The sequence below is a fragment of the Nomascus leucogenys genome, chromosome 13 (genome assembly GCF_006542625.1).
Source record: "Nomascus leucogenys isolate Asia chromosome 13, Asia_NLE_v1, whole genome shotgun sequence".
Taxonomy (NCBI): Eukaryota; Metazoa; Chordata; class Mammalia; order Primates; family Hylobatidae; genus Nomascus; species Nomascus leucogenys.
The window spans coordinates 29021061-29033884 of NC_044393.1; the positions used below are offsets into that span (position 1 = coordinate 29021061).

At 46.1% G+C, this 12824-nt stretch overlaps 1 protein-coding gene across 3 annotated transcripts in view; it reads left to right on the forward strand.

The window, feature by feature from the left end:
* Positions 1-12824, forward strand: part of TRPC4AP (transient receptor potential cation channel subfamily C member 4 associated protein) — a 93803-nt gene that overhangs the window by 70481 nt on the left and 10498 nt on the right. For 2 of the 3 annotated variants that reach the window (XM_030825876.1, XM_030825874.1), the window contains exons 9-11: positions 5423-5589; positions 10770-10901; positions 12700-12758. In XM_030825876.1, the coding sequence (XP_030681736.1) occupies positions 5423-5589; positions 10770-10901; positions 12700-12758 (358 nt within the window). The remainder of the gene's footprint in view (positions 1-5422; positions 5590-10769; positions 10902-12699; positions 12759-12824) is intronic. The other variant, XM_030825875.1, reaches the window with a different exon arrangement.

Sequence of the window (12824 nt, forward strand, 5' to 3'; positions counted from 1 at the left end):
TGAAAGAAATTAAACCCTAAATAAATGTAAAGACATCCCATGTCTTTGAATCAGAAAATTAATATTGTTAAGATAACGATGTTCCCATCCTGATCTACAGATCAGCCTTACAGATTCAACACAATTTCTGTCAGAACTCTCAGCTGACTGCTTTGCAAAAATGGAGTAGCTGATCCTAAAGTTCATGTGGAAGTGCAGGAGACTCAGATTAACAAAAACAGTCTTGAACTAGGCCGGGTACAGTGACTCATGCCTGTAATCCCAGCACTTTGGGAGGCTGAGGCAGGAGGATCACTTGGCCTCAGGAGTTTGAGGCCAGCCTGGGTGACATAGTGAGACGCCTGTCTCTACAAAAAAATTTAAAAATTAGGCAAGCCTCGTGGCACCCACCTATAGTCCCAGCTACTCAGGAGGCTGAGGTGGGAGGGTAGCTTGAGCCCAGGAGTTTGAGGCTGCTGTAACCTGTGATTGTACCACTGCACTCCAGCCTGGGTGACAGCGAGACTCTGTCTCAAAAACAAAAACAAAAACAAAAACACCTAAGAGAACTCACGTCCTGACTTGAAAACTTACTACAAAGCTGCAATCAAGACACTGTGCCACTGGTCTGAAGATAGACATATTGATCAATGGAATATTGTTGAGAGTTCAGAAATAAACCCTCATGCTTATTATGATCAATTGATTTTCAACGGGTACCAAGACCATTCATTGGTGGAAACAGTAGTAGTCTTTTCAACAAATGGTACTGGGACCATTTGATGTCCACATGCAAAAGAATGAAGTTAGATCCCCTGCCTTATGTCATATACAAAATTAAAAGCGTCAAAGACCTAAATGTAAGAGCTAAACCTATAAAGCCCTTAGAAGAAAACATAAGGATAAAGCTTCATGACCTTGGATTTAACAATTTAGGTGTCATACACAATGACATCTGAAGTACAAGCAACCAGGTAAATAATAAATTGGACTTTATCAAAGTTAAAATTTTTTGTTCTTCAGAAAACACTATTAGGAAAGTGAAAAGAGAACCCACAGAATGGAAGAACGTTTTTTGTGGGTAAGGCAGGGTGGGACATTTTTGCAAATCATATATCTAATAAGGGATTTGTATCTAGAATGTATAAAGAACTATAACTCAATAATAAGAAGATAACCCATTTCAAAACATAGACAAAGGATCTGAATAGACGTTTCTCCAAAGAAGATATACAAATAATTATTAAGCATGTGAAAGATGTTCACCATTGTTAGCCATCAGGGAAATGCAAATCAAAACCACAGTGAGGCCAGGCACAGTGGCTGGCACCTGTAATCCCAATACTTTGGGAGGCCAAGGCAGGAGGATTGTTCAAGACCAGCTCGAACAACAGAGCAAGACCTCATCTCTACAAAAAAAATTTTGGTTAGCCAGGCATGATGGCACGTGCCGATAGTCCTGGCAACTTGGGAGGCTGAGGTGAGAGGATTGTTTGGGTCCAGAGTTCAATGCTGCAGTGAGCTGTGATCCTGCCACTGCACTTAAGTAGTCTAGGTGATAGAGGGAAAAACAAACCCCACAATGCTATAGTACTTCATACTCACTAGAATGGTTATCATCAAAAAAGGTGGATAATAAGAGTTGGCAAGAATCTGGAGAAAACAGCCCTCAATCACTATTAGTGGGCATGTAGAATAGTGCAGCCACTTTAGAAAAGAGTCTAGCAGTTCCTCAAAAGGTTAACATACAGTTATGTCATAGGGCCTAGAAATCCTACTCCCAGGTATATACCCAAGAGAAATGAAAATATATGTTACACAAAAACTTGTTCAGGTATGTTCACAGCATATTCATAACAGCCAAAATATGGAAACAACGCAAATGACTGCCACCTAATTAATGAATAAACAGAATAGGGTATTTTTTTTTTTTTTTTTTGAGACAGGGTCTTGCTCTGTCGCCTAGGCTACAGTGCAGTGGTGTGACCACAGCTCATTGCAGCCCTGACCTCCCAGGCTCAGCCATCCTCTTACCTCAGCCTCCCAAGTAGCTGGAAACACAGGTGCACGCCACCACACCCAGCTAATTTTTTTATTTTTTGTAATAAAAAGAGACAGGATCTTGCTGTGTTGCCCAAGCTGGTCTCAAACTCCTGCGCTCAAATGATCTTCCTGTCTTGGTCTCCCAAAGTGCTGGAATTACAGGCATGAGCCACTGTACCAAGCCAGAATGTGATATATTTATACTAGCGGATATTATTCAGCAGTTAAAAAAAAAAAAAGGGAATGCTGATAGGTGCTACAACATGGATAAACCTTGAAAACATTGTACTAGGTGAAAGAAGCAGTCACAAAAGATGGCATATTGCATGAGTTCATTAATATGAAGTGTCCTAAATGGGCAATTGCATAGAGATGGAAAATAGTTTCATGGTTGCATAGAGTTAAGGGGTTTGGTGGGAAATAGGAAGTGACTGGTAGTGAGTACAAGGCTGCTTTTGGGGGGTGATGAAGATATTCTAAAATTGATTGTGGTAATAGCTGCACAACTCTATGAATATCCTAAAAATCACGATACCATGATTAACTAAATGGATTAATTGCATGGTATGTGAATTGTACCTCAAAGCTGTTTTAAAAAAAAAAAAAAAAAAGTGAGTTGAGTGTGCATGCCCACAGAAAGCAGTGCAGTGCAGACAGAGAGAGAGTGGTGACCCCTCCAGTTGGTGTGGTAGAGCTGAAGAGACTCGGAGGGAAGCACAGGCCTCGTGAGCTGGTTTTCCCATCCTCATCCTTGGGACTGACCTTGTTGCTAAGCTCTGGCCATTGCTTTGGAGACTGTTTCTTGAAAATATTTATCCCAGAAAGTCTTGTCAGGCCTGTGCAAGCCAGGCACCAAGAGTTGGTGGTGACTTGGAGAGGGGTCAAGCTGCCCTGTCTCTTTCTTCGCAGACGTTCATTTCTCAGTAGGACATGTGTGCCCCACACTGGTGCCCACTGCTTCCATAAACATCCTTCCCTGCGGGACTCCCTAGAGCGCCATGGGCTGGGTACCGAGGATGCCAAGCACACAAGGTCACGCAGCAGTGCAGGACAGAGGCGGGATTCTGTGTGATAGTTCTTCAGGTTCACTTCACAGATTTAGCTGACACTTAACTGTTCTGGAAGCTGGGCCAAGGAGTCCTAACGTGGAAATTGAGTAACTATAGTTTTTTGCCCAAGGTACAGGAGAATAAATATGAGTAGATAGAATCTCTTAAATTAAAAATTTCTCCAGTAAATTTTTCCTAAGTCTTTGCCTCCTGCCTGTTTAGTTCCCATTAAAAGCTTGGAGATGAAAAAGAATACAAAGTAGCAAGCAGGCATTCGCAGAAAAACTCAGTTTTCTGAGAACTTAACTTCTATTTAGTTTCTAATTGTATGTTGCTTACTTGGGGCTTTGTTCCAGGAACCTTCAATATATTCCTCTACTCCTTACAACATTAAGGGGTAGGTATGGTTGTCAGTATTGCTGTTTTACAAAGGAGGATGGACACTGAAGCACAGAGAGGTCCACTGATTTACTGAAGACCACCCAGCTAGTGAATGGGGTTCAAACCCAGGAGTCTGTGCTCTTAACGACCGTGTCACGCTGTGTCTCAGTCACACTTCATTCAGCAGCTTGTTGTCTTCCAGGGTTGTGATTTTAACATAGCTGGGAAAAATAGTTCCAAGTCTGTAGGATAGAGTAAGTTAGATTCTCTCTCTCTCTTTTTTTTTTTTTTTTTTTTTTTGAGACAGAGTCTAGCTCTGTTGCCCAGGCTGGAGTGCAGTGGCATGACCTCTGTTGGTTCACTGCAACCTTCACCTTCCGGGTTCAAGTGATCCTCCCACCTCTCCCTCTAGAGTAGCTGGGACTACAGGCGCATGCCACCATGCCCAGATAATTTTTTAAATTTTTTTATAGCGATGAGGTCTCACTGTATTGTCCAGGCTGGTCTCAAACTCCTAGGCTCAAGCAGTCCACCTGCCTCGGCCTCCCAAAGTCCTGGGATCATAGGCATGAGCCACCACACCCAGTCGGAATAAGTTAGGGTCTTCTGTCTTGATACTTTGCAGAGTATCCCTGTGTTTTCTCTATGAGCCTTACCTGAATATATCTGATAACCACTCCTCTATAATACATAGAGGCCTTTGCGAAAGGCCTCTAGGGAAGCAGTTCCTGTAGGAGCTTGAGAGGACCCTGGCAGTTACTGATGCATCTGTTCACCTTTAAAATGAGGAAACTGAAGGGAAGTCACTCTGCTAAGATCACCTAGCCTCTCCTGACTCTGACCAATGCCCTCTTAAAATAATAGGGATCTGTGCCAAGCACGGTGGCTCACGCCTGTAATCCCAGCACTTTGGGAGGCCGAGGCGGGCAGATCACTTGAGGTCAGGAGTTCAAGACCAGCCCGGCCAACATGGTGAAACCCCATCTCTACTAAAAATAGAAAAATTAGCTGGGCGTGGTAGTGCATGCCTGTAGTCCCAGCTACTCGGGAGGCTGAGGCAGGAGACTTGCTTGAAACCAGGAAGCGGAGGTTGCAGTGAGCTGAGATCATGCCACTGCACTCCAGCCTGGGTGACAGAGCAAGACTCTGTAAATAAGTAAAGAAAGGACCTAGGAGTGAATGGGGTCTTCCTAAGAATCAGATGCTGGGCTTCTCTTATGTTCCCATTTAGTTTGCACAGTAACCCTAGCTGTCTGCTACAGAGCAGTCTAAGGCCTAGTGAGGAGGTGACTGGCCCAAAGTCATAAAGCCAGCAAGTGTGACACATATCAAGTGTCCTATAAATATCACTTAGCTGCTGTTGATGTTAGCAGTAATGACATTGGGTAAAATGAAAATCTGCCTGTAGATAATATGTTCATCTGCATCAATAGTATCAGTTGTGATACCCAGTCTGCTTTAGAAAGTTGAACCTTAGAAAAATTTAGATGGTTCTTCTTTTAAAAAATGGAGAATTCTTCAAAAAGAATCCCTCTTGGGCTTCCACAGTGTCCCTCATGGAGTCTCAGCAGAAGAACCAAGTAAGCAGGGCCATTTGTGACTTGAAGAGTGGTCCCCATAATTTGCTGTCATACATCTGCCTGGGCACTTTCTGGGGGTCTGGTTGGTGGCAGGAGAAGGGCATAAGCAGGGAGGGATGGGTCATGTTACTGTGTTGGCTGTGTCTGAATATTTTTACTTTATGTTAAAGTTGATGAGACACAACTATTGCAGAGTCCATTTTTCCGAGTCTCTGCGCTCACCTGGCTCCTGGGGGTGTGGAGGGAGTTTTGCAGCTTTCAGAGTCTCTGTTTTGGGCTCAAGGCCCAGCTGAATGGCTATGCTACAAGTCTGTTCAGAGCAGGTTCGAGGGGCAGAAACATGTTCCCTCACAAGCTGTGACTCAATCCTGTCTCTGGTGGCTGTGTCAGCCTCCATTGTGTTCCCTCCTCCAGGGGCTTCTGAGGAGAATGGCCTGCCTCACACGTCAGCCAGGACCCAGCTGCCCCAGTCAATGAAGATTATGCATGAGATCATGTACAAACTGGAAGTGCTCTATGTCCTCTGCGTGCTGCTGATGGGGCGTCAGCGAAACCAGGTGGGCCCCTCTCCAGCGTCTCAGGACACAGGGAGCAGGTGCTGCCCAGGTGCTCGTGGTATGCCAGGTGCTCCACTGGGCCTTCTGTTGGAATGGCTCTCGCTCTAGCCTGCCAAAGCATGGGGGTATTTCTCCTTCTGTTCTCCCCATAAGGAAACCAGGCTGATTACAGAACCGGGAGTTTTTCCACTGTGCCTTACTGTATGGAGCGTTTCTAGGCAGTCCTGGTTGGTGCTGAGGGCAGGAGCAGGCAGTTGCCTCTGTGAGGTGAAGCCTAAAGAGTTGAAAACTGGCAAGCCTGGCCCCGTGGACGTGCTAGAGGAGTTGCCAACCTGATGTGGGCTCAGGGCAGTGGGACAGAGCCCAGGGCTGTGTCTGCTTAGGAAAACTGGGCAAGTACGGGGGGCTCCAGATGTGCAAGTTTCCCTGAGCCTTGAAGTAGTTGCAAGATGGAGAAAGAAGGGCCCATAACCTACAGTGGAGGAAAAAGGGCTTGGAACAGTGCGGCCTTCCTCAAGACTATTGAGAAGTAGCCTTTTCCTGCAGACCGTGCCCTTCTCCTAGGGAGGAAACCAGGCATGGGGGCAGGAGAGGCTGGAGGCTCAGCAGTCCTTCCACACCTTTCTGAGTCAGACACTGGACTGTCACAAGTCTGGGCAACAGAGGTGCAGTTACCCCCATTTTACAAGTGAGGATGAAAACGTCCAGAAGAGAATGAAGGAGTGTACCAGGTGGAAGGGGGCAGTGCCCTGGGGAGGAGTGTGCGTAGTCGCTGGAATAGTGAGGCAGCTAGGGGACGGCCTGGAGCAAACAGCCAGGAGAGGAGGGCTGAGGGCTCACAGGGACTGGGTCACGTCAAGCTGTCACAGGCCATTTTAAAGACTGGTTTTTACTCTGAGTGAAGTGAGAAGTCATTCTTCTGACTGCTTTTGGAAAGACTGGAAACAGCAAGGAAGGGTATAGGGCGACCATTAGGGGCCCTCATAATAGGGCCAAGAGATGATAGCAGCTAGGACCAGCACATTGATAGTGGGACTGGTGGGAGGTGATTGCATTCTGGATATGTTTTGAAAGATAGGATTTGCAGATGGTTTGGATGTGAACTTAAGAGTGAGGAGAGGAGTTAAGGGTGACTCCCAGGGTTTTTCGCCCAAGCAAGTAGGAGAATGGATTTGCCATGTATTGAGATGGTTAAGACTAGCAGGTAAGGGGTGGAGGTGCAGGCTTAGGGAGGAAGATGGGGAGTTGCGTTTTGTACAAAGTAGATTTGAGGTGTCTGTTAGAATTGACACTTGGATTGATTACCTACAGCTGGTGTTGGGGAGATGGCAAGGCTGGAGGTATCACTTTGGGAGTCCTCAGCATATGGTTGTATTTAAAACCAGGACACTGGATGAGATCCCACACTGATAGCCACAGCATTGGCGTCCCTTCCTTCAATACAGAACATGTTTTTAATAAAAAAATAGTAGTTGTAGGGACAGCTTCTATGCGTTGAGTGCCATTACTTTTTTGAGGCACTTTCACAGTTATATTTGAAATAATTGTAGGGACAGTTTCTATGCGTTGAGTGCTATTACTTTTTCGAGGCACTTTCACAGTTGTTTGAATTTTCAGGTATTTAGTAAGTTACACAACAGGTGGTGACTCTGTGTCCCCACACTCGATTCTTGAGAAAGCCAGGGCATAAACTGGGCTGTGCGCTCGGGGGACAGGCCTGGATAGAGCCAGGATTTAAACTCTGCTGCCCTGCCTCCTCTTTCTGCCCCTCACAACACTTCTCTGTTCCCTGAGCCTTCTTGTTGCCAAGTTGCTATGAGTTGTTGCGGTCTTGAGTTAAACTGTATGGTTACAGTGCTGGTTCCTTGGGAAGGGACCACTAGTGACCTTGAAATCCTGGCCCCTCAAAACCACTGTTTCACCAGCATGTTCTTATTTGCACAGTCAGCATTTCCTGGGTTTCTGCTGTGTGCTGGGCACCGTGAGGATCTGGATTCCCAGATCCTGCCTACACTGGGTAGCAAGGGGAAGGGTTTCCTTGGCCAGGCCTCACAGAAGCCTTCCTCCTTAAAGAGGCCTCCTCGTTAATGAGTAGTTGGGCCAAGTTTTCTGACCAATCTTGGCCAAATTGAAATCTCAGGACTGGAAAGGCTCCCTGTATGCTGTCAAGTTTCATCCCTCTGGTGCTAATGAAAATCATCCATATAGCAGTCGTTTCTTTTAGTGCCCTGAGTAGCTTCCACGTTACCTCATTGAGCCTTTTCAACAGCTCCATCGTCCCCCATTGCCTTTTCTATCAAGGGACTTGGGCTCAAAGAATGTTGCCCAGGGTCACAGAGCTATCTTGTGAACCCAGGGCTGTCTGACTGCAAAGCCTGAGCTCGTACCCGCTGCCTCCTCAGGTAGAGTGGCACTTCATCTCGCCCACCTGCCTACCATCCTGCTATAGAGCAGGCTACGGGGCTGGACCTGAGAGTAGGAATAATGCATTCTACAAGTAAAATTTGTTTTACAAATTTTACACGTGAAGAAGCTGCTATTTTCTTTCTTTTTTTTTTCTTTTTTTGAGACAGTCTTGCTCTGCCGCCCAGGCTAGAGTGGTGTGGTGGCATGATCTCAGCTCACTGCAACCTCTGCCTCCCAGGCTCAAGTGATCCTCCTGCCTCAGCCCTCCAAGTAGCTGGGGTTACAGGCGCACACCACCATGCCTGGCTAATTTTTGTATTTTGTTTTTGTTTTTGTTTTTGAGACGGAGTCTCCCTGTCACTCAGGCTGAGGTGCAATTTCTGCTCACTGCAACCTCTGCCTCCCAGGTTTAAGCAATTCTCCTGCCTCAGCTTGCTGAGTAGCTGGGACTACAGGCATGCGCCACCACACCCAGCTAATTTTTGTATTTTTAGTAGAGACAGGGTTTCATCATGTTGGCCAGGCTGGTCTGAAACTCCTGGCCTCAAGTGATCCGCCCGCCTTGGCCTCCCAAAGTGCTGGGATTACAGGCTTGAGCCACCATGCCCAGCCGAGAAGCTGGTATTGTTAAAGAGAAAAGGGAAATGATGTAGTAGAAACCTCAAACCTAAGCACTGGCCTGAACTTAGGAGACCCACGGTCAGGTCCAAGTCTGCCTCAGAAGGCCCGTCTCTTCCCAGCTGTGTGACTCACCCCTAATCTCTTTAAGTTTGGGTTTCTCGTCTGTGCGGTGAGGCAATTGCACTGGATGAATTTTTTTGGGCCATTGTTGGAACGTTTTGTAGCTGTGTGACCTGGGCCTGGCTTAGGGCCCTTTGGAGTGAGACAGGAAGGCACATGGCTTGGTGAACACCATAGATGTCAGCCGTACCTCCCCACCCCCAGTTAAGCAGGGCAAGGTAGACCCAGGCTGGGTTTTAGTAAAGGCCTGAGCGGCAGAGCAGGTGTCATTTTACATCAGCCTCAGTCTAACAGATTCTGGGCTGCTTATGAGTCTTAATATTGGCCAGAGGCTGTGATTTCTAGTAGGAAGAGAATAGTCACCTCTATTACTTTCAATGGCAAAAACTGCAATTACTTTTACACAACCTAATATGTTGAAGGAAGAGGTCCATGGGAATGGAGGCTGCCAGGGATGTCTTTGTCAGGTTCCGGTCTCCCAAGATAAATGCATACCTGTAGTGGGCTAGAAAGGGGCAGACTTAGGATCTGAACACCTGAGTTAGATGCCACTGCAATCACTGACCTTGCCCAGGCTGGTCTTGCTGAACTTCTCCACCCTTGTAAAATGGCAATAAGTGAGCACTGGCGCTGTGTGCAGAGCTTTACATCTGCTTTCTGACTTGATCCTTAAAACAGCCCCGAGAAGGGTTAGTAATAGCCTTATGTTATATAAACAAATTTTAATAGGGAAATCATTCCTGTAGTTCTGTTTTAAAAGACATAAATTAGTATCACTGAAGCCTCTGTACCCTCTGATCCTTGACATTCTGATGGTTCCATGAAGCAGCTAATTTTACCAGTTATTAGTGTATCCTTCTAGAGACATTTTTATGCTTACAAAGGCGAATTCTATTCCTCTTTTTTTACACAGTCAGTAATATAGCATGAACACACTTGCTTTCCCGATATTATCTCTCGGCAATTGTTCAGTTCACGACATAGAATACCTTGATTCTTTTTTACTGGTGCCTTGTATCCCACTGAGTGGCATACCATAATTTGTTTTGGGGTATTACAAATAATGCTATAATGAGTAGTGTTGTAAATATATATCATTTAATATTTATATGGATCTGTCTGAGTGTAAATTCCTAAAGTGGAATTGCTGGTTAAAGGGATTATGGATTTGCAATTGTAGAGCTACTGCCAAACCCTCTTCCCTGTGCAGGTCATACCAATGTGCCCTCCCACCAACAGCGTGTGAATGTACCCAATGCCCAAGTCACCAACACGGTCTTAAAAGCTTTGTCATCTTTCCCAGTCTGAAAAGGTGAAAAATCAGAGACATTTGTAGGACTCTTTATAGAGGAATTTCTTTGCCTGTGGCATGAATTGCCAGTGTATGTTCGCTGTTTGTCATATTTGGCTTGTGACTTTGCTTATTTTGAGTTTTGCCATACAGAATTTTAAAAGGTTTGGGTGGTTGATGTCAACAAGCTTCTTTTTGAGCTTCTAGGTTTAGTATAATCCTTCAGAAAGGCTTTTCCAACTCTTAGATCTTTTTTTTTAATTCTTTGCAGAGATTTTTCTAGATCTTAGAGTTTTTTAATAATTGTATCTTACTTTCAGCTGAAATTTATCCTAGTGCAAAGCATGAGGGACATTTTGATGTTAATATGAGGAGACAAATCTTAAGGAATTTGTTTAAGGTTACAAAGTTTGCACATAGTAAAGCTAAGAGTCAAACCCAGGACTCTTGAATCCCAAAGGACTCTTGAATCATATGCAGGACTCTCTGAATCCCAAACTCATGCTCCTATGATAGGAACTACCAGACATTATGACTTGTAGGATTATTGTGGGCATTAATGAGCAAAGTTAGAAAGTGGGTTTGTGTGTGGTGGGCGTAGGGGATACACGGATATTTTCCCCACTTACTGACAGTACTGATACTCGTCCTGAATATCATTATCGTGTGTACTGAGCACGAGGTTTTGCTAGATTTTTCAAGCACATTTGTTTTAATACTTTTTCCTTCCTATCCCATTCAGGTTCACAGAATGATTGCAGAGTTCAAGCTGATCCCCGGACTTAATAATTTGTTTGACAAACTGATTTGGAGGAAGCATTCAGCATCTGCCCTTGTCCTCCATGGTCACAACCAGAACTGTGACTGTAGCCCGGTAAGCAGGAGACCCCCGGGGACAGATGGGGCCTCGCTGGCTTGGAGTAGTTGTTTCAAGACCTGCTGCTGACCCTTTGACCTTTTTTCCTTTGGGAATAGAGCAGAAACTAAAATCATATTTTATAGTCTGCTAATTGGAAGCTATCTTGGAGTAGGATCTGAGTGAACCCCACTCCCCACCCCAACCTATGCAGAAATCCCTTTTAAGATGTTCCTAGGCTGGGCACACTGACTCATGCCTGTAATCCCAGCACTTTGGGAGGCCGAGCGGGCAGATCACTTGAGGTCAAGAGTTACAGACCAGGCTGGCCAACATGGTGAAACCCCGTCTCACTAGTGTGAGACACTTGTGTCTCTCACTAAAAATACAAAAATTGGCCAGGTATGGTGTTGGGTGCCTGTAATCCCAACTCTTCGGGAGGCTGAGGCACCAGAATTGCTTGAACCCAGGAGGCAGAGGTTGCAGTAAGCTGAGATCACGCCACGCACTCCAGCCTGGGCAACAGAGTGAGACTGTGTCTCAAAAAAAAAAAAAAAAAAAAAGTTCCTGCCTGAGGCCCTCTAGCCACTTCCCCTTGTAATCTCTGCGATGGGGATCTCATTTCACTCCAGGCAGGGGGCTGCCCACTGCTAGCAGCCTGCTTGTCCTTATTTGCTGTTTTATCCTATTGTAATTTTCATTCATCTATAGAACCGTGCTCCCGGGCGTGGTGGCTCATACCCATAATCCCAGCACTTTGAGAGGCCAAGGTGGGCAGATCACTTGAGGTCAGTGGGGCTAGTTTCCCCCATGGGTACCTGTGTAGCCTCAGCCCTGGAGGCATTTCTACAGGGCACTTTTGCTTTTGTCTGCCAGGTATGTCAGGTACAGCTATCCCAGGGCCAGTTTTCTTGTTTAATGTCTTAGCCATACTGCCCCAGTCGTATGAGCCCAGGGTTTCTGCTGCTCTTGGGAGGGCCCCCTTCACTCACCAGCAGCACCGTGGCAGAGCCAGGCTCCCTGGGCTGTTGGGTCAGGTCTTTCTAACCCTTCTTTCACCAAGTGTACATGCTCCCCAAGCTTTACCGGGACCTGAGACCCTGTCTGGTCCCTGCAGGGCATTAAAACCCAAGCCTTAGTGTGACTAGGTCTTGTCTCCACCTCTCCACACTGCCCACAGCTGCTGAGTATCAGTTCCTTGGCTCACTACTCCAAACTCCTCGGTCATTTCTTCATTTCTAACTCCTATGGACTTCCCCCGCTCCTCCCCACACATGTTGTTTTGTTTGTTTGTTTTTTGGGACAGAGTCTCCATCACCCAAAAAACTGACTGGAGTGCAGTCAGTGGTGCGATCTCGGCTCACTGCAACCTCCGCCTCCCAGGTTCAAGTGATTCTCCTGCCTCAGCCTCCTGAGTAGCCAGAATTACAGGCGCAGCAACTATGCCTGGCTAATTTTTGTGTTTTTAGTAGAGACGGGGTTTGTCATGTTGCCCAGGCTGGTCTCAAGCTCCTGACCTCAAGCGATCTGCCCGCCTCGGCCTCCCAAAGTGCTGTGATTACAGGTGTAACCACCATGCCCCGCCTTATTTTTTATTGAGTGTGATGGCATGTTTTTAGCAGGAAGGGGGCCACATTAGCTTAATCTGCTGTTGATCAGATGTGGAAGTGAACAGATGGTTTTCTAACTAAAGAAAAGTCCTCATGGTACAGGAGGACAGAGGCTTAGAGAAGCAGGCTTTCACCAGAGCGTCTGCTTGTGTTATTTTGGAACCTGTGACTGTGGTCCTAACATTGAGGCTATGCCTGTGTTTCAGGACATCACCTTGAAGATACAGTTTTTGAGGCTTCTTCAGAGCTTCAGCGACCACCACGAGTAAGTACAAGTGTGTCCCTGCAAGGAGAGTTGTTGGGCTATCTTCGGAAGGCCTTGATCTTCTTG